General features: G+C 40.4%; 2 protein-coding genes across 4 annotated transcripts in view; one reads left to right on the top strand and one right to left on the bottom strand.

Annotated features, from left to right (window-relative positions):
- Window positions 1–207: 207 nt before the first annotated feature.
- Window positions 208–18,615, bottom strand: CCDC59 (coiled-coil domain containing 59). Its single transcript, XM_073327624.1, has 4 exons — window positions 18,408–18,615; window positions 16,222–16,444; window positions 5,918–6,017; window positions 208–2,393 (listed from the first exon to the last, which is right to left on the bottom strand). Exons 1-4 carry the CDS (start codon window positions 18,535–18,537, stop codon window positions 2,232–2,234), a joined length of 615 nt encoding a protein of 204 aa, XP_073183725.1. The 5' UTR covers window positions 18,538–18,615; the 3' UTR covers window positions 208–2,231.
- METTL25 (methyltransferase like 25) overlaps window positions 18,413–22,069 on the top strand; it is a 105,543-nt gene continuing 101,886 nt past the window's right edge. For 2 of the 3 annotated variants that reach the window (XR_012156728.1, XM_073327622.1), the window contains exons 1-2: window positions 18,413–19,000; window positions 19,408–19,542. Coding sequence is in view for 2 of the 3 variants with exons in the window: in XM_073327622.1 (XP_073183723.1) it covers window positions 18,616–19,000; window positions 19,408–19,542 (520 nt within the window). In the remaining variant the exon portion in view is untranslated. The remainder of the gene's footprint in view (window positions 19,001–19,407; window positions 19,543–22,069) is intronic. The other variant, XM_073327623.1, reaches the window with a different exon arrangement.

Below are 22,069 nucleotides of genomic sequence, written 5' to 3'. Positions count from 1 at the left end.
TTGAATGAGATTACAGCAATGATGCAGAACCAAGAGGGCAAGTTGTGTGAAGAGGCAGTAGGAGGCAAATCCTTACAGCTCTGAGAAATGAGAACAAACTGTCTATCCCCAATTCTAAACTACTTCACTCTGGAGGGAGCTTAAAGTCAACCAATCAGATTTTATAGTTTGTTTTCTACATGAGTACTTCAAATAAAAACAAAGACAGCAAGAGGATTCTTTTATTTCAGAAGATACTAAACATCTCATAACAATACATTGTTAATAGCATAAATATTTCTCTAGAATTTGATCTGCAGATCTGATGGTTCTTCTTATGGCATATGGCCTGAAGAAGTCTTTCCATCACATTCAATTCGTCCTTATATGGAATGGTATCAATGAGAAATTCCAAGTTCCCTCACTGCTAATTATGTATATGTATGTGCAGAAGGGGACCCTCTAGAGAGTCTACAGCTTAGTTATTTTTGCAGCCTTTGCTTTGACAACTGATCAAATTTGAAGATTCATCCAAGTGTCTGGATGAACAGACCCTCCTCCCCTTTGTGTCTGAATAATCTTTATCAGATGTAGAGACTCATCCGACATTATTTATTGGCTGTCAAAGCAGGGAGAGAGAATTTTGACAGGACTGAATTTCCACACGAAAATCTAAGAGGGTAGTTTCCTTTCAGTAATACTCTCAAAGCACCCCATCCCCTAAAAAAAAAAAAAATCTAACTTATAAAGCAATACTCAAAGATCAAAGAAATAACTTCATACCTTTTTAAACAAATGTGGTTTATACCACAAAATATATTGCAAATTAAACTATGAGTTGAATTTTTTTCAACTTGATATGAATTAATGCCTCACAGTTCTTAAAGGGGACCAATTACACCTCAAATGCACCTTTTTGTTCAAACTTCAAAACATGGCATTTTAATATATGGAGGAATAAGTTAAAAGTTTTATAAACATTTACCACTTTTGTAATAAACCCTTGTGAAGTGAGGTTCTTCATTTTTGTATTGCACTACATTATATTGACCATACTATGCTTGTTGCTATTTAAAATTACAACCTTAAAAATGATTTTCTGAATGCTATGGAAGATAGAAACATGGGAACATACTGTTCTGAAAAAAATTTTAACTGCTGCCATGGCTGCAGGCAAGTGTACAAAAATTAACATTTTTATAGCTACACCCAGAGCTAAATATCATTAGCATTAGTAAACATCACCATCGCCCAACTTAAAAACAAGCCCATAATATTTACAAGATTTGCCTGAATGTTTTCAAGAGAGGAAAAAATCCTCAGTAGAAGGAACCATTACTATTAGATTTAAAGTGATAGCACGGAAAAATGTTAAACAGATGTAAATGGAGTTCAAATGTATTTATGGACGATCCGTTTCAAGAAGAAGAGCCATAAACAAGATATGCAAAGATATTTAGCTAACATGTGGAATGACCAAAACACATTATCTGTGCAACTGAAAAAACCTAGATGAGAGCATACTAATCTCTGGAAAATCTTATCCTAATAGGGGCAAGGGAAGTGTTCTAATGCAGTGATGCAAATGAGACTGTCTTCACTTCTCAAGCAGTAGTAAAAATGTCTTACTTCCATTGATGAGGTCAAAGATTTATTTATTTAAAAATCCACTGGTATCTTAGAATTGGCCACAGAATTAAACATAATTAATACAATACCTAGCTCTTACACAGCATGTTTCCATCAGCAGATCCCAAACTGCTTGGCAAGTTCATTAGACATCACGTTCACATAGTTTACCATCCTGTTTCTCTCTATTCAACAGACATGATTTCAGCAGCCAACAACACAAGAACTGCTAGAGCTGAAAACATATGCTTTATGCCATCTGAAAAGCAGCATGGAATCCCAGCTCTCAAAAACGTAAAAAGTCTCAAACTAGCCATTTGGGATATTGGCTGGTAAAAATCAAGTATAGAACTGAAGAATAAACCAAGGTGCTAATTAGAACATTTACTGTAAAGGTTCAATATCCCACAATCTGCTTGAGCTAGAAATATTATTTTCAGACCAGTACAAATGTTTTCAGGACCAATGACTTTCTCCAGCACAATCCTGGACCAATAATCAGAACAAACAAAAACAGTTGCCATATATTCTCATAAAAAATAATCACCTACAATAAAAAGTTCCAGTCATTACATGTATTTAGTAGATTGATTTAATTCACTGAAAAGAGAAGATAATCTGGTCTATGTTTTTTGTTGTATTTTCTGAAGGAGAAATTCTATTTGTAAATTTAGATTTGGCTGTCCTTTTTTGGTCCTTTTACTTAATATTTTATAAGTTTCCATTTTCTTTTGCTTGTAGAGCCTTTGAGCTTCTTCTCTTTCTCGTTTCCTTTTCTCTGCTGCCTGAAATAAAAGCAGCAAAAATGTAACTGACATGAGAACATCAGAATCAGTACAAACCCCGAGACGTGATTTTTAAATAATTCACGCGTCTTCGTGAAAATATTGGAAGTTGGGTACTATACTGGTTTTATGGCCACCACCTCTTTTAAAAGAAATTTGAGAACTGAAGAAGAGTCAGATATTATTGTAACAGAAACAAATGTTACATTCGCCTAAAGCATTGGAACGAAGACTGCGTTGGCAACTTCACATCTGTGGCACAATGGTACTCTCTACCATAAAGCTAAAGCTCTTTTGTCTTTCACACAGACCTTTCTAAAGGGCTGGCTGAGGCTGTAGAATGAAATCCCACAGGAACGAAGGAAAATCACAAACCTCACCACCTTCTGTTCCAAGGGCAAGACACATTTTTTTTTCACCTGCTTTCTATAACAAATACATTGCAACATACATATTAAAAAAACAAACTGAAACAAGAAATAAAAGCCTCCCCACTACAACAAGACACTGTACTACACACACTTCTCCCATTGGGGAGAGAATGAGAAAAAAAACTGAAAGGCACACACATACTACAGTGACGAGCATGGTATAAAACTCTTTATATAATATTATTCAGCATTTAGGGCCAGTTTAGGTGCTACTATCAATATTTTGTTTTACATTGAATAAATTATTAAAGCAAATTATATTTTTAATGAGCACGCTAACTAGTTTGATACACTGAAGTCATGTCCGATCAAAATACGTGAAGCTGCCACTAATCAGACTAAAGGCTTGCTTCAGTTTATTTGGATGGCTGCTCTGATGGGATTTTATTCTTTGAAATGCAACACATAAAGGCCACAAAGACAGATGTCTTAGCAGCAGTGTGCATGTCAAGAGATGCTAGTTTATAAAATCCATATTATATTCTTTTCATTGCATAAATAGGCTTCAGAGTGTTTTGTAGACATTAAAAACACATGAAAAACAATGTTATGCAACAGAAATATTTCATAATTCAGCAGGAATAGTGCTTTATGTTGTATGAAAATATGAAGCGAGTTAAATGTAAATAACACAAACAAACATTTCTAAATAGGAATCCCAAAGCAGCTGAAAAATCTAAATAATGGCAAATACTAAGTCCCTTTCAAATACACCAAGTGTCCATAAATGAGTATTTTATTAATTAACATTACTGAAAAAATACTAAAATGTGTGGCACTGAACAAAAACAAACATCAAACACTCCTAATCAATTGCATTTCATGCAGGCCAGACAAAGAACCATCAGAGAAAAGTTACTTTAGATCAGTGCTGACATTGGGCTTGAAACAAATTATTCTGGAGCAGGAAGAATGACCCTGTCCACGTGGAATATGCAGGATGGCTTGTGTCTACAGGTATACATTTTGGAGGCTCTTCTTACTGACAAGACTACAAGAAAACACGTTTCTATGGAAAGGAAATAAACTTGACTTGTGGTATGGACAGATATGCTGTCTTAAAAAACATTAATATCATTGTGTGATCTATTAGAAACTTGATGTGTCAAGATTTACAACACTATTTAGCACTTAGGTGCAAACAGCAATGATGGAAGGTCTTACACCATCTTGTAAAAAACTTGGTTTTCTGGGGTAATTTTTCCTTGGCATCTTTAGGAGGATTTTGCGTGCTCTGAATAAGTGGAACACCTGAGAAAAGTTAAGAGTCCTCTCTTTGGAGGAGCATCCCCTCTCTTCAGAGCCTGTGGTTCAACAGCCCTGCTGTCAGGCATAAGGGGGACACAGACATGGAAATCCTGCCTGTAGAATAGGTGGGAGTGAAGACCTCTGAGACCACACTACTAGGTCTGAGTACCAAAGCCTTTTTGATTGGGGGGGGGGGGGAGAGGGGCGAAGGGGGGGGCACGTGGCGCGGAGGAGGTTAGGATGACTTGCTTCCCCCTTCATCTTCTGAATCACTTTTACTAGTGACAAAAGAGGAGGGGGAAGCACAGAAAAGATGATTCAACTATCTGTGAGCCAGAGCCTCCATTCTAAGAGATTTCTGGCAAGTTTCCTTGGTGAAGAGTTTCACACCTTTATGATTTAACTGCATGAAAATATATCCCCCAGGGAGTGAAGTGGGAGGGCGCTAGATCCCTGCATATAAATTGGTCTGCTGTATTCAGGGTCCGGTCCAAGTTGTCCATCAGCTGACAGCTTAGCACGTTCACTTCTGTGGTGAGTGAGGGAAAGACATAATAAACAAGTCCTGCATCCTGACTTCAGGTGTCATTTTGTTCTCCAGGAAGTTAGGTTTCATTAAAGAATCTTAACATTGATGGTTACAAAAAAAACTTTCAGTATGTGAATTGAGTGTAGACTGACAGGATTGCAGATAGCTTGGAGCTAGCCTTAAATTCCAATATTGTTAACTGTTTCATTGCTAAGCAAAGTATGGAAGGAATGATCCTATTATCATAGAAATGTAGCTCTGGAAGGCACCTCAGGGGTCACCAAGTTCAGCCCTTGTGCTGAGGCAGAACCAAGAAAACCTACATCATCTCTGACAGGTGTTGTCCAACCTGTTCTTAAAAACCTTCAATGATGGGGAATCCACAACTTCCCTTGGAAGCCTATTGCAGAGCTTAACTACCCTTAGAGTTAGAAAGTTCTTCCTAATACCTAACCTAAATTCCCCTTACTGCAGACAAAGCCCTTTCCTTCTTGTTCTGCCTGAACATGGAGAATAATTGATCCCAGTCCTCTTTATGACAGCCCTTAATGGATTTGAAGACTTATCAGATCCCCCTTCAGTCCTCTTTTCTCAAGACTAAACATGCCCAGTTTTTTTTGTTTTTGACCTTTCCTCATAGGTCAGGTTTTCTAATCCTTTTACCATTTTTGTTGCTCTCCTCTAGAACTTTCTCTCGTTTATCCACATCTTTCCAGAAGTGTGGCAACCAGAATTGGACACGGTACTCGAGCTGAAACCTCACCAGTGCAGTATACAGTGTGACAATTAACTCCCAAGTTTTCCATATGATAATCCTGTTAATACACTCCAGAATGATATTAGCCCCCTTTTTCTTTTTTTTTGGTGCAACTGCATTACACTGTTATCTCATTATGAACATTTGCAGTTTCCAGAGCGAGTGACATCTCAGTTAGCATCACAAATGGATGGCACGGGGGAGATGTCACAACTTATTTTTCCCCAGTCAAAAAATCAAGTCCAAGAAGTCCAAGCAGGACAGCCAAACCTCACTGAAGGGAAGCCAGATCAAAGAGCACAGGGGTCATCAACTCCTGTGAAGTATGAGCTTAGCCAGATAAGTACATAGTATATTAAAACTCAGAGAGAGAACAAAACTCAGGAAACCCAGTGCAGTGCACAACAGGAGAGCATGAACAATCATATTTTAACACTTGTACATTCGTGAGTGGTGTTTAATCTGATTTCGGAGACAAAGAATATCATTTACCTCCCCCCTCCAATTTAACCTCTGGACACAATCCTGCCCCAAATATCTCAATTTAAGATGTGTTCACCTCTTTCTTCTTGGCGCGTTCAGCCTTTATTTTCTCATATTCTTCTTTTGCTTTTTGATTCAAAGTTTTCTTTTTAAACTTCTTTTGAGTCGTATGTGACCTATAATGGACAAGTGTACATGTAATCAGCTCATGGATCTTTAGATTACCACAATCATAACTGTAGCACAAAGCAGGATTGATTTAGTATAGACTATTTAGGAATTAAGTGGCTCTAAGAAGAGACCATGAATCTTTACATTAAAAAAAAACAAACAAAACAAAAAACAAAAACAAAATACCCTCTTTTTTCACAACAAAAAAGGCATTTGTCTCTTCATTCTTGTGTCTGCTGGGACTGCAATGTGTTCTTGATTACACAAATACTAGAAATCTCACCAAATTTCTATACCAAAAGCACGCTTAGTCCTGCCAAGAGTGCAGGGGACAGGACTAGATGATCTCTCGAGGTCCTTTCCAGTCACAGGATTCTATGATGCTTACCTGATCCAAACCTGTGGATTATTTATTTATCACAATCATGATGGGATCAAGTTTCTCAGTAAATTCTTAATATACCAGCGACTGAACTACCTGAAGCTGTGTGCACAAAGAGGAATGGCAGGGAGTTGTTCTAAGTAGTACAGTGCCTCTTGTGCCCTGTGCATATGGCCCACAGAACTGAGGGGTTGCATTAGGGATATTTCTGCTCCCCACATCACCACCCTCTTCAGACTGCAGAGAATTCCATGTAGTAATCTGGCAGGAGGCAATGTAGCTTAGCAGGGGTAGATGTTTCCTGCCACCACACTCCCCCTCCCTTGTGGGATTTTTCTTTGTAACAGAGTTATCAACTTTCATGATTTTGTTCAGATTCCCAATTTTTACATTATTTAAATAGCATGATAGGTAAATAAGGACTCAAGCCATTAGCAACATTTAAACTGGTTCTCTTTGAAAATAGGTAATACTTCTGAATGAAAATACTTCTGCCAGACAAACTAACAGATGGATAAATTCCTTGATGCTCTATAGATTTCAGAGATGACAGCTAATCAGTGCCATCTAGCAAACATGATATAGGCTCAGTCAGAAAAAAAAGGAAAGTTCAGATACTGTCTTAGAACTCATGCTGACATTCAAAAGTATCACATTTATTTTCTGCAAGTCATCAGTTTATTTTCAGCTCCATCATGTGGCAAGACTGTGTACTAACACCTAAAATTGAGAGCACACCATTTTCATAGTATGCTACTATTTTAAATAGTAATGCAGTATACAAAGACAAATGCCAAAAAAAAAAAAAAAAAAAAAAAATAGAATAGAATAGAAACACCATAGACAAGATTCTACTTGATATCCCCTATACCTTAATACAGAATGTGGTAAAGTGGCAAATAATCCCAAACTATATTAACTAGGATTCAAACTATTAAAAAAAAATAGCAATTAATCGCAATGTTTAAAAAAAGTCACAATCACAGTTTTAATCGCACTGTTAAACAATAATAGAATACCTATGTAAATTATAAATATTTTTGGATTTTTTTCTACATTTTCAAATATATTGATTTCACATACAACACAGAATACATAGTGTATAGTGTTCATTTTATATTATTTTTATTACAAATATTTACACTGTAACGATAAAAATAAACAGTATTTCTCAAATCACTTCATACAAGTAGTGTAGTGTAATCTCTATCTGGAAAGTGCAACATACAAATGTAGAATTATCTTTTTTTTTTTTTAAAAAACATAACTGCACTCAAAAGCAAAACACTGTAAAACTTTAGCGCCTACAAGTCCACTCAGTCCTACTTCTTGTTCAGCCAGTCGCTAAGACAAAACAAGTTTGTTTACATTTATGGGAAATAATGCTGCCTGCTTCTTATTTATAAATGTCATGTGCCTTTCTCACTTTTAGGTAACATATTTGAAAATGTAGAAAAATATCCAAAAATATTTATAATAAATTGAAATTGTATTCTATTATTAACAGTGTGATTAATCACAACTATTTCTTTTAATCTAGTTAATTTGTTTTGCATTAATTGCTTGCATTAGCTGCGATTGACAGCCCTAATATTAACTGTCATGAATCAAATTCACGTAGCACATGTAATACAGCAGCAGTCATACAATCAATAAGAGCAAGAATTTCTGGAGACTCAACTTCAAGCAACTGTAACAAGTGACTGAAAACTATACTTGTTAATATTAATTAGTACAATAATTTCACTGTTGCACTATAATGTATTAAGTGTTTTTAAAGATAAAGTGATAGATTTATATACTTAAAAACAAATAAGATGCAACAAGATTTGTAATTAGCTCTGGCCAAAGTTCCAATGACAGTAAAATCCTCAGAAGTTAACATTATCACTAGAACACCTCAGTGAAATTCTCTCTTCAATATATGAACTACTTAGAACAAAATTTTAAGTCTCAGCATTCCACATGAGAATTATGATTCACGACAAGGGGATAGTTGGAGAGACATCAGTGATATAATCCATCACAGAGTATCATCATCTAGTACAGTGGTTCCCAAACTTGTTCCGCCGCTTGTGCAGGGAAAGCCCCTGGCAGGCCGGGCCGGTTTGTTTACCTGCCGTGTCCGCAGGTTCGGCCCATCACGGCTCCCAGTGGCTGCAGTTCACTGCTCCAGGCCAATGGGAGGTGCTGGAAGTGGCGGCCAGTACATCCTTTGGCCTGCGCCACCCACTAATCGGGGCGCCTTGAATATGTGAACACCTTAAAACAGGGGTTCTCAAACTTGGGGTCGCGACTCCTCGGGGGATCGCAAGGTTATTATGTGGGGGTCACAAGTTGTCAACCTCCATCCCCAATCCCTGCTTTGCCTCCAGCACTTATAATAGTGTTAAATATAAAAAAATATGTTTTTAATTTGTAAGTGGAAATCACACTCAGAGCCTTGTTTTATGAAAGGATAACCAATACAAAAGTTTGAGAACCACTGCCTTAAAACGATATACTCAAGTGAAGAGATGTAGACAAGTGGGATAAAATAACAGCCTTTGGAGGCTGCATACAGGAACAATATGGTGTCCAAGCTGCAGCTGTCAACGATGAAAACGGAAAGTGAAGAGTCAAAGGTTATAATGGCCAAATTAAATAGTATGTAAGAACCATAGTCTAAAGAATGAAGTAGGTGAGTTATCCAATGGATGCTTTTGATTATATGTAGTGGGTAGAAACCTACTATACAGTTAGCCTAAGTAAATAATTGAAAGATAACACAATTTTTTTTTCAAATTGTTATTATGGGCTGCCTACAAATGTTCTAAATTTAATCTCTATTGCTTAGCTGGGATTGGAAACACTTTCAGCACAAAATACTGAAATTTACTTTCTGTGAACATTCATACAAATAAATTGGATCACCCGAATGGCTGCAGACACAGAAAGGCTTAAGAAAATTTAAACATTTGAATTAAGCTGTGTAAGTGTGTAAAGTATCTTCTATTTTCACACTATTATCACAGTTCTAGAATTGGATCATGGACACTGAGTGATGAACTGATTGACAAGATGAAAGATGATAACTTCTGTATTGTAAGAAGAACAGTTAATCTGAATATTGAACTGTAGTTAAAAAGGTGCTGGGTCAAAATTAAGTTTATTTGAAAGTAAGGTGACAGGACTCAGGTGCAGTTGGTTCAGGCATGTTGAGTAAGTGGATTATGGAAATTTATGTAGAGTGAGGAAGCACAATGAGATGATATGGAAAAAGGCCCAGGCAGGACCCCATTTACAATACATTTTGCCTCAAACTGCTCTACTAATAGTCCCCTATTTTTTTATTTATATAAAAAAAATATTGTACTCATCATGGAAGTGCAGACACATTTGGAGGATAAAACATATGTAATGTGTATTTTTAAACAGCTGTCATGACTTTAGAAAAGATACAAGGAATACCTTATCCAATTTAAGATGTAAGCAAAAAGCTGTTTAAAAGTTAGTGGAATCTTTTCATTGACTTCAACAGGAATGAGATCAGGGCCACTGTGACAAGCAGCACAAAATCTAAAATAGATTTGCTTTGCAGTCCAAAAAAAAGACACTAACAATCTTCAGAAGCACATTATCCCCCCATCATCCGAGGGCACTGGCTGATAACATCACCACCTAGTAAATTACCTGTAGCACAACAAAGGGAGTGTTTCCAAAAAACATTTTCTCCCTATTAGATTTAGAAACCAATCAACTTACCTTTAAAGGGAAAAAAAATAAGGATTTTTAAATAATAATTTTAACATTAAACACAGTATTAAAAAGCAGTTGTTCATTTTTCCAAATAAAAGTTCAAAGCTATTTATTCCATAGAGACTATCATTTTCCTGTTAACATGAAAGTAGGAAAATTAGGACAGAAAAATGCCTTTTGCATTCACACTCAACATAAAATATAAACTGAAATTTAACTACCATTCTCTTCCAACCAGTGTAGTTTTAATTTAAATTCCTCTATTGCTACAGGATCTGTGCAGGCATCTCAGTTAGTAGGATTTGGGGACGAAATTAGTAAATTATTTGGCCCAGAATCATTATTTCATTCTTCCACTGAAGTCCCATGGAAAAATTCTCATTATTTCAGAGGGCTCAAGAAATGTTCCCACTCATTTTTCCATCAGGTGCTGAATAAATTGTGTTATGTGCCTATGTGTGCCACCAGTAGAAACAAAAAAACCTAGATATAATATATATTTTTAAAAAGTTACATAGGGATAATTAGTCGAACCAGGACAAGTTTGGCATTTTAGAACTCACTACTCAAAGAATTAATTTTAAGTGTAAGAGAAATAAAAATTATGAAATGCATAGACCAGTCAAAACACTAAAATAACACTTTGAAAGAATAAAATTACAGTGAATATGTGCATTGAAGGAAGTACCAAAAAGCAACAATAATAATACAAATAGGTGTTGGGAGGTGAGTTTGAAAGAGACTGTGTGTGTTGGCTGCTGGTGTAGGGCTAAATTTGATAATTGTACTATAAGAATTGATGTAAACCTTGATTTCATTCTGCCAGCCACCTTTTTTGAATAACAGAAAGGAATGACTGTCTGAGACTGGCATCCTGTTTCCCATATGCATTACAATTAGGACCTGTTATAAAGTTTAGTTAGTAAAAGACAGGATTTTGTATTGTGTCTATGAAAAATAGATTAGAGAAATGTTGAGGGCCTGAAGCCCCAATGTGAACTGTTTTAGTTATAAGATTTAGCAAGGCTTAATTTACAATGTAGACTGTTTGTATGACTGAGGAATACATACATCAGGAAATGATCAGGACTTGTGTATGTGTTGTGTGACTGAAAAGCATATGCTAACTGTTGTATTTACAATAAACGTGGCACTTTGCCTTATCCCTCTTATAAGATCCTATTGGTATTATTTTATTAGTGTAACACTAATTGGTGGAAAATTGCGCAAGGGGGAATGCTGGCATTTGTCCTGGTTATTGTAAAACCAACCAGTGTGCACACGACCTGCTCTTAGGAGCACGACATTATTATTGGTTAACCAAGCCTGCTGACCTCTGGAAGGTAGAGGCTTCATAAAGAGCTCATAATATTCTAAGCTATGATTACAGAATCCAAGCCAGACTGTTCACTGAAATATCAGGGGTAACAAGAGCCTAAGGGCCTGGCAACACGCTGAACGATATCGGAGGTAGATGGATCAGAGAATCTAGGCTGTGTCACTCACTGAGCGATATCGGGGTGACGTAGGAAACAAAATAAGCTTGTAAAAATGTTTAAGGAAAGGGACCAGGAGCGGGGGGGGGGCGCTGGGGGGGGCGCTGGGGGGGGCTAGTTGAGAAGCCCACCCTCCTTGCTAAATTGGTAATGGAACAAAGCTTGTGCCCATGGAAAGGGACAGTTCACCAAAAAAACCCAAAACCCTCCCGCCAGGATCAGGCCCAGATAAAGAAAAACAGGCTACAAGCCCTGAGGGCATGGTGGCAGAAATAAGGAAAGGAGTAAGTGCAGACATGGGGAACAGAAACAATACTTGGAATGGTGAAATCTAAGTTGATTAAGGTGTTTTTTTGGAAAATGAGCAAGTGATTTAACTAACTGCAGAAGCTGGAGGGAATTAAGCAGCTAAACTTTGTGAAAATGTTAAAAAGAAAAAAAAGTGTTAGAGGAAAAGAATTCTTGGTTTCTTTGCAGCCATCCTGAAGGAAAAATGGGCCCTTTTCCAAAGGAATGTCTGTAAATTAGCCAGGCAAAAATAAACTGATTAAAATCATTTGGACAATTTAATCAAATTTGCTAAAAGAACATAAGGGGGTTCTATTGGAACTTAACTGCCACAAATGTATACAGGGAATGTAAGATATAAAAAACAGAGCAGCGTGGCAGGAATGTTAAGAAGAAGAAAATGTGTATGTATCTATCTGTGTGTGTGTAAATATGTAAAGTTCTAAGGACCAATTGGTTTTGTTTCCGTTTTAAATACTGCCACTAAAAATCCATCTGACTCTAATTGAAAGTTGCAAAACTGACAGAACTTTTTGCTAGACACAGGTGATTAGTGTTGTTTGGCTTTGGGATTTGGCATTTAACCCTTAAGAGGTAAATCAATGCTTTACAAAATTTAAAATGTTAAGTTGTGGCTGCAGGAGGGCAGTTAAAATCAGGAGAACAGGAATAGATTCTGGATTCGTTTTTTGTATTTGTTTTTTTGGTAACAAAATAGCAGATAAGAGCTGTAGTAAAAGAATAAGAAATTAAAAAAGACAGCGCTCCTCTGAAGCAACAGCAGGAGTGAGGTGCACAAAACAAAAGAAGCAATGTTAGAAACACTGAACCTTAAGATGGCTCTGAGTAATCAAACTGTCACTTTGATAAAGGTACATGAAAACTCTGTAAGCACAAAAAGAAATAGTTACACCTTATGTAAAAATTGATATGGATAATGTTATAGAAGTTAAACTATGGAAGGAATGTACATTTTCCCCAGAACATGTGCAGTATACATTGTAAAAGAAATGCAGACATACCATGCTACTTAATTAAAATCCTATTAGGGCTCCAAAGGGAGCCTCACAATAGGTTGTGTTTTCTTTTTCAGGTCGCTGTATGTTTTGAAAGCAGGAGTTAAAAGTGAAGCGTAATCAAAACTCTGTTAACAGTTAACTGTGTCCCTTTTAAGATAGAGTCTCTAAGCTGCTGATGGCTTTGGATCCAAAAGCAAGCAAGGAAGCAGTCTGTGTTAATGCAAATTACCTAACTGATAAAGAAAGCAGCACAAAGAAGCTGCAGATAAAGGACATACCTGGTCAGCAAACAAATTGTCTGAATAAAAGGCATGGTATAACAAGATACTTGTAACAGATTTAATGTTAATAAGTACCCCTGCAACAATGTATATAGTGTGTATGATTTTTGGAAAAATCCTTTAAGGTCACATGGTAATGATGCTTCTCAGCTATTACCTGTAAATAAACTTAAAGCTTATCACAGCAGGAAAAACATTATAAACTTGGTCTGCTGTATAAGAAGGGAAACTGAGGTACCGCACCTCGTGGATTTAATGATTAAACAGTGGGATAATTTCCCCATAACTCTTGAAAGGTAGAAGCCATTGAAACCTGGCCTCCCTATAGAATAAAACACAGGAAAGTATGGGTGTAATTCCTCTGTTTTGCCTGCAATCAACAATGATATTTGTGAAAGAAATATTTTAAGCAATAATCTGCCACCCCAAAAGGGGTAGAAACATGTTCTTTTTGTCTTTCAGAAAATCAGGAAAAGCTGATACCAGCTGAAAAGCAACCCGAAATCCATGAATCTACTGTCACAATAGAAATTGTTTCTATGGTTTGTCTTGTCAATGTTTGGGGTAATATCAGAACACACTAAGGTTTTAATACACTTCAAAAGAAAAAAAATCACTAATACTGCATCCATTCATACTAATATATGTTTCTAGCATAGAAAGGCCAGACATTTTAATGGAATAAATTGTTGTTAAAATCGCACACCAACAGGCTCTGGAAGCAAAAATATGGAAAATTAGCCCACTCTCCATATTGCACATGGGATCCTTCTGGACCTCGAGCCAGTGGACTGGGGAGGGAGGGAGGGAAGCTATTGGACACCAGAGGTTGCACTGAGTGGGCTCCTCAAAAGTGGGTGTGCTTGTCCTTGCCTGTTGCTCCAGAGCTCTGTAGTAAAGATATTTCACTAAAATCATGTATGTGAAATAAATTGAATAATGAGACCAAAGAACTGTATAATGGGCTATGTGTATGTGTTAATTCTTGGAAAAAAGTGTTTTGGGAAGATAAAAGTGTTAGCAACCCACCAGTAGACAAATGTAAATGTAATGCAAGTACTGTATTTACCAATAATCGGCTTACTGTAAGCACTGATTTAGCTAAGTTCTCTATCAATCTTGGCACTGAATGGCAGAAAGTTGCCAATCACCTGTTAAAAGGTAAAAAGGTAACACAGTTCCTAGAACAAACAAAAAGGCAATGTGGGAAACTAACATTCATATTATATATGCAAGACTGGAAACATGTTAAGAATTGCCACTGCAGAAAAACAGATAACAGCTTACCATTGGTATAATATTTTTACGGGCTCGTCACCCACCTGTAAAGGCATACTGTCAATTATGCTTCATCCACTGTTAATTGTACTGGTATTATCCTGCATCTGCTTAATTGGAATAATATGTATGTGTTGCTGGATAAAAAGACTGTTTGTTAAATTGCAACCACAAGCTCAAATCGCCTCTCAATATGTGGCTATGAGACAATTATATTAGATATGACCCACTCAAGAACTGTTCTTGAGGAGTCAAAAGGGGAAATACGTAGGGCTAAATTTGATAATTGTACTATAAGAATTGATGTAAACCTTGATTTCATTCTGCCAGCCACCTTTTTTGAATAACAGAAAGGAATGACTGTCTGAGACTGGCATTCTGTTTCCCATATGCATTACAATTAGGACCTGTTATAAAGTTTAGTTAGTAAAAGACAGGATTTTGTATTGTGTCTATGATAAATAAATAAATGTTGAGGGCCTGAAGCCCCAATGTGAATTGTTTTAGTTATAAGATTTAGCAAGGCTTAATTTACAATGTATTCTGTATACTTTTGAAGGTTTCTGTGACAGAGTGTTCGTGTGAATGAGGAATGCATGCATCAGCAAAAGATCAGGACTTGTGTGTGTGTTGTGTGACTGAAAAGCATATGCTAACTGTTCTACTTACAATAAACGTGGCATTCTGCCTTCTCTCTCTTATAAGATCCTATTGGTATTATTTTATTAGTGTAACACTGGGGAAAGCTGTGGCGCTGTCTCTTTAAGACACTCACTGAAAGCTCTTCTGCTCTGTCCTGAGCCCTGTCTCCCCGACCCCGGCTCTGCAGAGATGGGGTACATGGGTAGTGGGAGGGGGAGAGAGAGACAGACTGTGTCTGTCACCTGGCTGCTGGGGAAATTTCAGAAACAGTGCACCATCTCTTTAAGAAAGGCACTCAGAGTTCGGGGCTTGTCTACTTTACCGGGGGATTCACGCATGGTGACCAATGCATCAGTGGTCGATTTAGCGCTTAATCGACCGCAGATCATTTCCCTATCGACTCCTGTACTTCACCGGATCAAGAAGAGTAAGGGAAGTCAACAGAAAAGCGTCTCATGTCGACATCATGTAGTGGGAGCTTGCGGTAAGTAGATCCAAGCTCTGTTGATTTGAGTTACGCTATTCATGTAACTCAAATTGCGTAGCTTAGATCGACTTTTCCCTTTAGTGTAGTCAAGGCCTCAGACACTCACCATTCAGACTGCAGCAGCTCCGAGTCCTCCTGAACCAGGCTGTCCCCCTGCCCTGCTCTGCGGAGATGGGGTACAGTGGCGAGGGCCAGGGAACACCCTGACATCAGCTCCCTTCTGCACAGTCAGCAGAAGGGTCCCGGGAGCAGCTGCAGGATGGTGCAATGCAGGGGGGAGGGGCACCTGAACATATGCTACTGGCTGTGAATGCTCTGCTATCAGGTAGGCGGCACTTAAATCTCTCCTCTGCGGCCGCCCAAACACATAGCTTACAGGGAACACAAGATGCAAACCCTAATTATTGTCAGTTTTGCTTTCTGGTTCTGATAAAATAAGCACAAAGCTGTTGTTTGTAACAATTCAGAATAATATTTAATGTTAAGAAAACATATCTATACCTTTACTTAAAGATAACAAACCAACCATAGGACCTAAGCTGTGGCATCGGGTGACTTAAGAACGAAGGGGAAAAATTGTTTTAAAAATGATACTTACTTTACTGTTGTGCTGCATTTTTGTTCTAACAAAACTACAGTTCTTTTAGATTTTGATTGTTTCTCAAGCATTTCCTCCTCTGCTAAATAGAGATGCTTCAAGTGCTCTGGGTAAGAATCTGTATATTGAACTTTCCATTGAGGATGTGCCTTTCCCTCCTTTTTTAGTAATTTCTTGTATTCCCGTTGGATCTTTTGCTTTCTCCAAAATGCAAATCCTTGCCCTGAAGCCATTAGAAAGCGTGAGTTAGACACAAACTATCTAAGAAGGTAACTTAATAATAATACGCTTTTAGTCTGCTAGTGCATTTTTCACTCGTTTTTCCATCACATGAACCAGAACTAGCACCTTAACTGTTACTATAGACCAGGAGTTCTCAAACCCCCCCCCCCCCCCCGAATCCCCTCCCCACAATATGCTATAAAAACTCCATGGCCCACCTGTGCCATAACAACTGATTTTCTGCATATAAAAGCCAGGGCCGGTGTTGCAGGACAGTTGCCTGGGGCCTCATGCACAGGGACTCCCCCGAAGCTATACTGCTCAATCTTCGGCTTCAGCCCCAGGTGGCGGGGCTCAGGGTCCTGGGCTTCAGCCCCATGTGGCAGGGCTTCAGCTTTCTATCCTGGGCCACAGCAAGTCTAATGCTGGCCCTGCTTCGCGGCCCCCCAGGGGGCCCCGGACCCCTGGTTGAGAACCACTGCTATAGACAGGGCTTCACTGTTTTAAGTTGTGTCAAGAAAACTGAAAAAGGCTTCAAAACATGAAGGTGAAAACAGCTGATCCCTACATTAGCACTTAGGCTGCTAGCACTGTTGTAGCTGCACCACTGTAGGAAAGTAGTTGCAAAACATGGTAGTGTGGGGTGTAGCCTTGCTGGTGATAATCACTTAAAAATACTTGGATGAACACACCAGACGATTCATAAGGTCTCCTTACAGCTTTTACAAATCCATTTTTGAACAGTGTTTACTTCTCATAATCTCTTGCTTTCAGCTCTGCGTATGAGATCAAAGGGAATTCAAAGAAGTGTTGCTAAAAATAATCTTGGATGCCCAAGAAATATTTAAGTACAACTGGAACAAAACTGTCTCAGTTATAGAAGTACAATGTACAATAAAGTACAACAGAAGTACTTTAAAAGAAAACATTGTCTTATATCTTTCTTTCTTCATTTACCTGCTTTTTATAACTGTCCAGGGAAGAGCTCTCTCTCTCAAGCCTAGAAATATATGTCACCCTCAACACATACATGACTATTATTAACATTCACTCAAGTCACTCAAAGAAAAAAAAAAAATAAATAGTTGTTCCACTTTGTATAGCCATTTATCAGTTAGAAGCATAAATGGGAGTCTTCTTTTCCATACAGAAGGATTAAACCATTCGAGCACTTGGATAACTGCACACGTGGTTTCCCTACAAGCATTTAGCTTAATCATTCCTGCTCAAGGGCCAAAATTTGAGAGTTGCTTGGCTCACCCTTCAGTATTTTCTCTAAAACACTTTATCACTGGTGTGTCTCCTACTACGAATGAAGGAATTAAAATGCATTTGCAACATATGTATTTCTTTATGTCCAACGAACCACAGAGCTGACCTGAACCCAAAGCAAAGACAGCTTGGGAGCCCTTCTGCATTCTGGGACCTCAAGAGCCAAGTAGTTACAACCCCAGCAACTCCACTTTGCAAGGCTGGCCCCGTTAGATCATGCCCAGCCTTATCTATTTACAGCTCTCGAGTTAGCTTAGACCCCGCTCCCTGACCAATGCTAAGGAGGGGAGAAGACCCAACTGAGCCAGAGTCCCGACACCATTCCACGGGGGAACCCTGCTTCCAGAAACCAGGCGGGGATGAGGCCTGGAGCACAGGAAGCACCTGCCAAGAGCCTCCCACTCCTCCCCATTATAACGGTCAGAAAAGCGCCAGGCTTAGCTGCAGCCCGTGAGCCCCGGGGGCTTATGACACTACATGCAACGACGGCAACAGGCCCCGAGGGGCTGCGCGAGCTCTGGGCACAAGGGGCAGGGACGGCCGTTGGGGGGGAAAGCGCGATTTCCCCCTATCCCCCGCGCGCTGCCCCTGAACGTCAGAGCCCGCGCGAGGCCTCTGCGGCGGCGCTCCCTCCTCCCCCCGCCACAGGAGCCGCGGGGCCCGGGCGGCGGCGGCTCTCTCTCCCCACTCACCCTCCCGAACATTCCCCAGAAAGCTCTGCTGTGGGTCCGGCCGCCACTGCCGCTTTCGGCGAGGACCCTGGGCCGCCGCGGTGTTTCTCTTTGGGGCAGCCCGACGCCTCGTATTCCCTGCCGGTGCCATCAGCCTTCCTCCGGTCCCTCACGCTCCTCGTCGCGCTCTGGGCACGTCACCAAACAGCGCCCGCCTCCTGGCGGATAGATGGTGAACTCTGCTCGGTGTTCGATTCGCCAGCCTGACCACCTGAGGCAGGGCGAGCCCGAGCCGCCCGGCCGACAGACATCACAAATCGAGCACCGAGGAAACTTTCCTTCCTTCGGCATGTCGCGTTCCCTCGGCTCCCTCCCCCCCGAGCCGGCAGCGGAGACTGTGGCCTCCCGGCTGCGGGCCGTGGCGCAGTTTCTCAGGCGGGCGCTGCCGCTGTGCCAGGCCCACACGGTGGAGTTTTACACGCGAGGGCTGTGGGAGCAGCTGGTGGCTGTATCCCCCGAGACGGTGCTGGAGGTGTTGAGCGGGGCCGGGCTCCTGCGGCAGCAGCAGCGCCCCCTGGAGGAGGCCGCCGGCACCGGCAGGGCCGGGCTATGGGGTAAGTGCCAGAACCCCCATTCGGGGAGCGTTAGTGCCCTGCTGGTCCCAGGGTGGGCGCTGGGGTCACTCTCTGGCTGACTTTGCTCCTCGTGGCAGTGTGACGACGGTATGATAGGTGGCCGTCAAGGCCTGGTAGCCGGCATAGTGTTGCCACCGGGGCACCCTGCTGGGTGTTTTTCTCCAAGCCCCAGATCCTGGAGTCAGGTGATTCCATAGATGCTCAGCTTCCCATTAAAAGAAATGCCTGTAGCCCTCCTGACTGCGAGAAAAGTTTGACCACGGGACTTGCATGTACTAAAAGCTCAGACACCAGATGGCCAAGTTTAGAGGAACCCCACATTTATTGTTTAAAGGATCGTGATTTTTAAGCCAAGCTCATGATTTTTGATCGCTTGTGGTTGGCAGTGCTCCTTCCGCGGCATCAAAGGAGAGGCACTGCACAGCGTGAGGCTGCGGAATGGACATCCCACGCTGTGTTGTCAGGCTGCAGGGACATCACTGCCCCACCTGCCGCAGCAAGAGGGACAATCTCAATGAATTGTAAGATGGTTGGACAGTTTTTCAGTGCCATGTTATACTAGCATGTTCAAAATTTCATCGCCTTGCTATGCAACATCACAAATTGCCTCAAAAGCAGCAGGTACTTTCAGGATTGCTGCTGTTTGAAAAGAAAGTAAATCAGGAAACTCCTGGAAATACGATGGGACATGCAGTAACAGACTCTAGAGATAACATTTGTATTCATAAAGGAGACTTGTAGTGATAATGTACCCAGGGCCGCCTAGGCTGCTGAACAGGAATATAGCAGTAACTCTTTGTCTCCATCTTACTGGTGCAGCAATTGATAAATAATAATACTTTTAAGGGACTTAAGGTTAACAAGTTTTCATGCTGGCTGTGAAGCAGCAGTTAACTAACTGACACTATTCTTGGAGTTGTGCTGACTTCATCCATGATGCTGATGCTCAAACAGAAGTTTTGGCTTAATGAGATATTATATATGCTGAAGTTGTTAAAATGATGATTCACATCTCTGTTGTCTTGTACTGGGTTACTGTAACCTTTTCAACCTCCTGACTGCTCCTGTCTTCAAATCATCCAACACTGTTTAGGTAAAATCATTTTCTTTTCTTGTGCCTCAGATCTAGTCATCCTTCTCAAATTCAGTCAATGGCTCTTTGTCTGATTCTGTATCAGGTTTAAACTTGTTTTAATTGCTTTCAAGATACTACAGCTCTAGCCCAAACTATGAGAGATTGGGAAGGGCCACAAATGAGATCTTGGTGGGAAGCCCAGTCTCCTAGCTATACCCAGGAGCTGGAATTCCAGGGGACTGACCCTAGATCCTGCTTGTGGTGCCATCATTGGTATCAGCCTCTAGACATTAGTTACCTGAAAAATTTGAAGCCTTGCTCATTTTCTCTAGCTTCTGGAAAGTAGAATGACCTTTATTCTCTCATCGCTCTGCAAAGCCTTATAGTCACTGGGGAAGAAGATCTGCTTTAGGGGCGGGTCTTGTCCACTATTCTACTCATCCCCCCAGGACCTTTGCAAATACTCTCTGTCACTCTCCATTTTCGGGTTGTCCTACCCAGTAAGCCTGTTCCTCCCGCTGCTTGTAGTTTTCTCAGACAGCAGCAGTGTGAGGTTCACATATGCAGCCCACAATCTTTTGAATAGCATCCGTGAAACTCATCAGAGTTTTGGTAACTTTCTCTTTATGCTTCGCAAAGTTAAAAGCAGCAGCAGTACGTCGTCCGGGAGCATAATGTTGTAAAGTCTTATTCTGTGGGCAAGTTAGAGGCAGAAAGGTCAGGGAGATGTCCTTTGGTTCATAAAAACCTACAGACTCATAATTTCAATGGTATCATCCTCTGCAGCATGGCAGGGGGACTCACTGCCCAGGCCTGCCTCCCCCTCCAGGTCCGGGCCCCTGGTTGGTGGAAATTTGGATAATACAGTGTCACTGGAAATGGGCTGAGTTGGGTATCATTCGAAAGCTCCTTTTCCCCACAAACACAATGGTATTAAACACAACAAACCTAAAACAGTTGTGTAGATCTATATTAGAAGAAAACATTTAAAAAGCATGTTTTTTTGTAAATTATACTTTGAAACAGGGATGCATTGCTTACATATTAAAAAAAGACACTGATCTTTTGTAATCCTTGGAAAGTTAGCCTTGACATGTAGGACTGAAAACATTTATTCAACAAAGTAATCATTATAGTTGTCTCCATCTCTGGCACCACTTCTAGACACACTGTCACATTAATTCTTATCCACACCACACTTGCACAATTCTGTATGAGACAGGCTGCTGGCCATATGTTTACAGGGTGAGAAGCATCTGGTTTTTCCACATGACCATTTGATTAGTCGAAGGATTCATTTGAGAATACATAGTATTTCACAGATAACTGGTGTGATGAGTCCATTCTCCAGGACCCATACAAGTCCGATAGAAAAGAGTAGTTTTGGACATGCTCAATTATCCCCGAGCCATTCCATTGCTTGATAATTTGCCGTCCTGATAGCAGGTAAAAATGCACCCATTGTCAGTGGCAATTTTTCTCCATTTGTCTGCTTCTTGAAAAAAATCCACCAATGTAGCGTAAGGTTGGCCTTCAAATGGTAAACTTAGCATATGAACACCCCCAATGGATTTACATTTCATCAGTGACTGTCCAGCCACTTTTCTAGTGGCAACTGCAGTCAGCTATCTTGCCACTTCCCCAGTGGTGACTCCCATCAACTGTCCTGCCACTTCCCCAGTGGTGAGTTGGGGAGACCCAGGCCCACCCACGACTCCAGGTCCCAGCCTACGGTTCTTGTGGATTGCAGCCTCCTGCTGCACCTCTACTATCGCTGCCTTTCCCTGGGCCATTTCCCCACAGCCACAGCATCCTCCTCAGTCTTAGCAGCCTGTTCAGAGCTCCTTCTCTTCTCTGTGGGTTCCTGCCTCTACTAAGCTGTTCATGGTTCTACAGTGTTGTCGCCTGCTCCAGACGACTACTGACACTGCTCTGCCCTGAAGCTCTTTATATATGGCCCTGCTGGGCCCTGA

This window comes from Lepidochelys kempii, chromosome 1, assembly GCF_965140265.1.
Source record: "Lepidochelys kempii isolate rLepKem1 chromosome 1, rLepKem1.hap2, whole genome shotgun sequence".
Taxonomy (NCBI): Eukaryota; Metazoa; Chordata; order Testudines; family Cheloniidae; genus Lepidochelys; species Lepidochelys kempii.
Note: the sequence above shows the minus strand (reverse complement) of the source record. Positions and strands in the feature narration are given on the sequence as shown.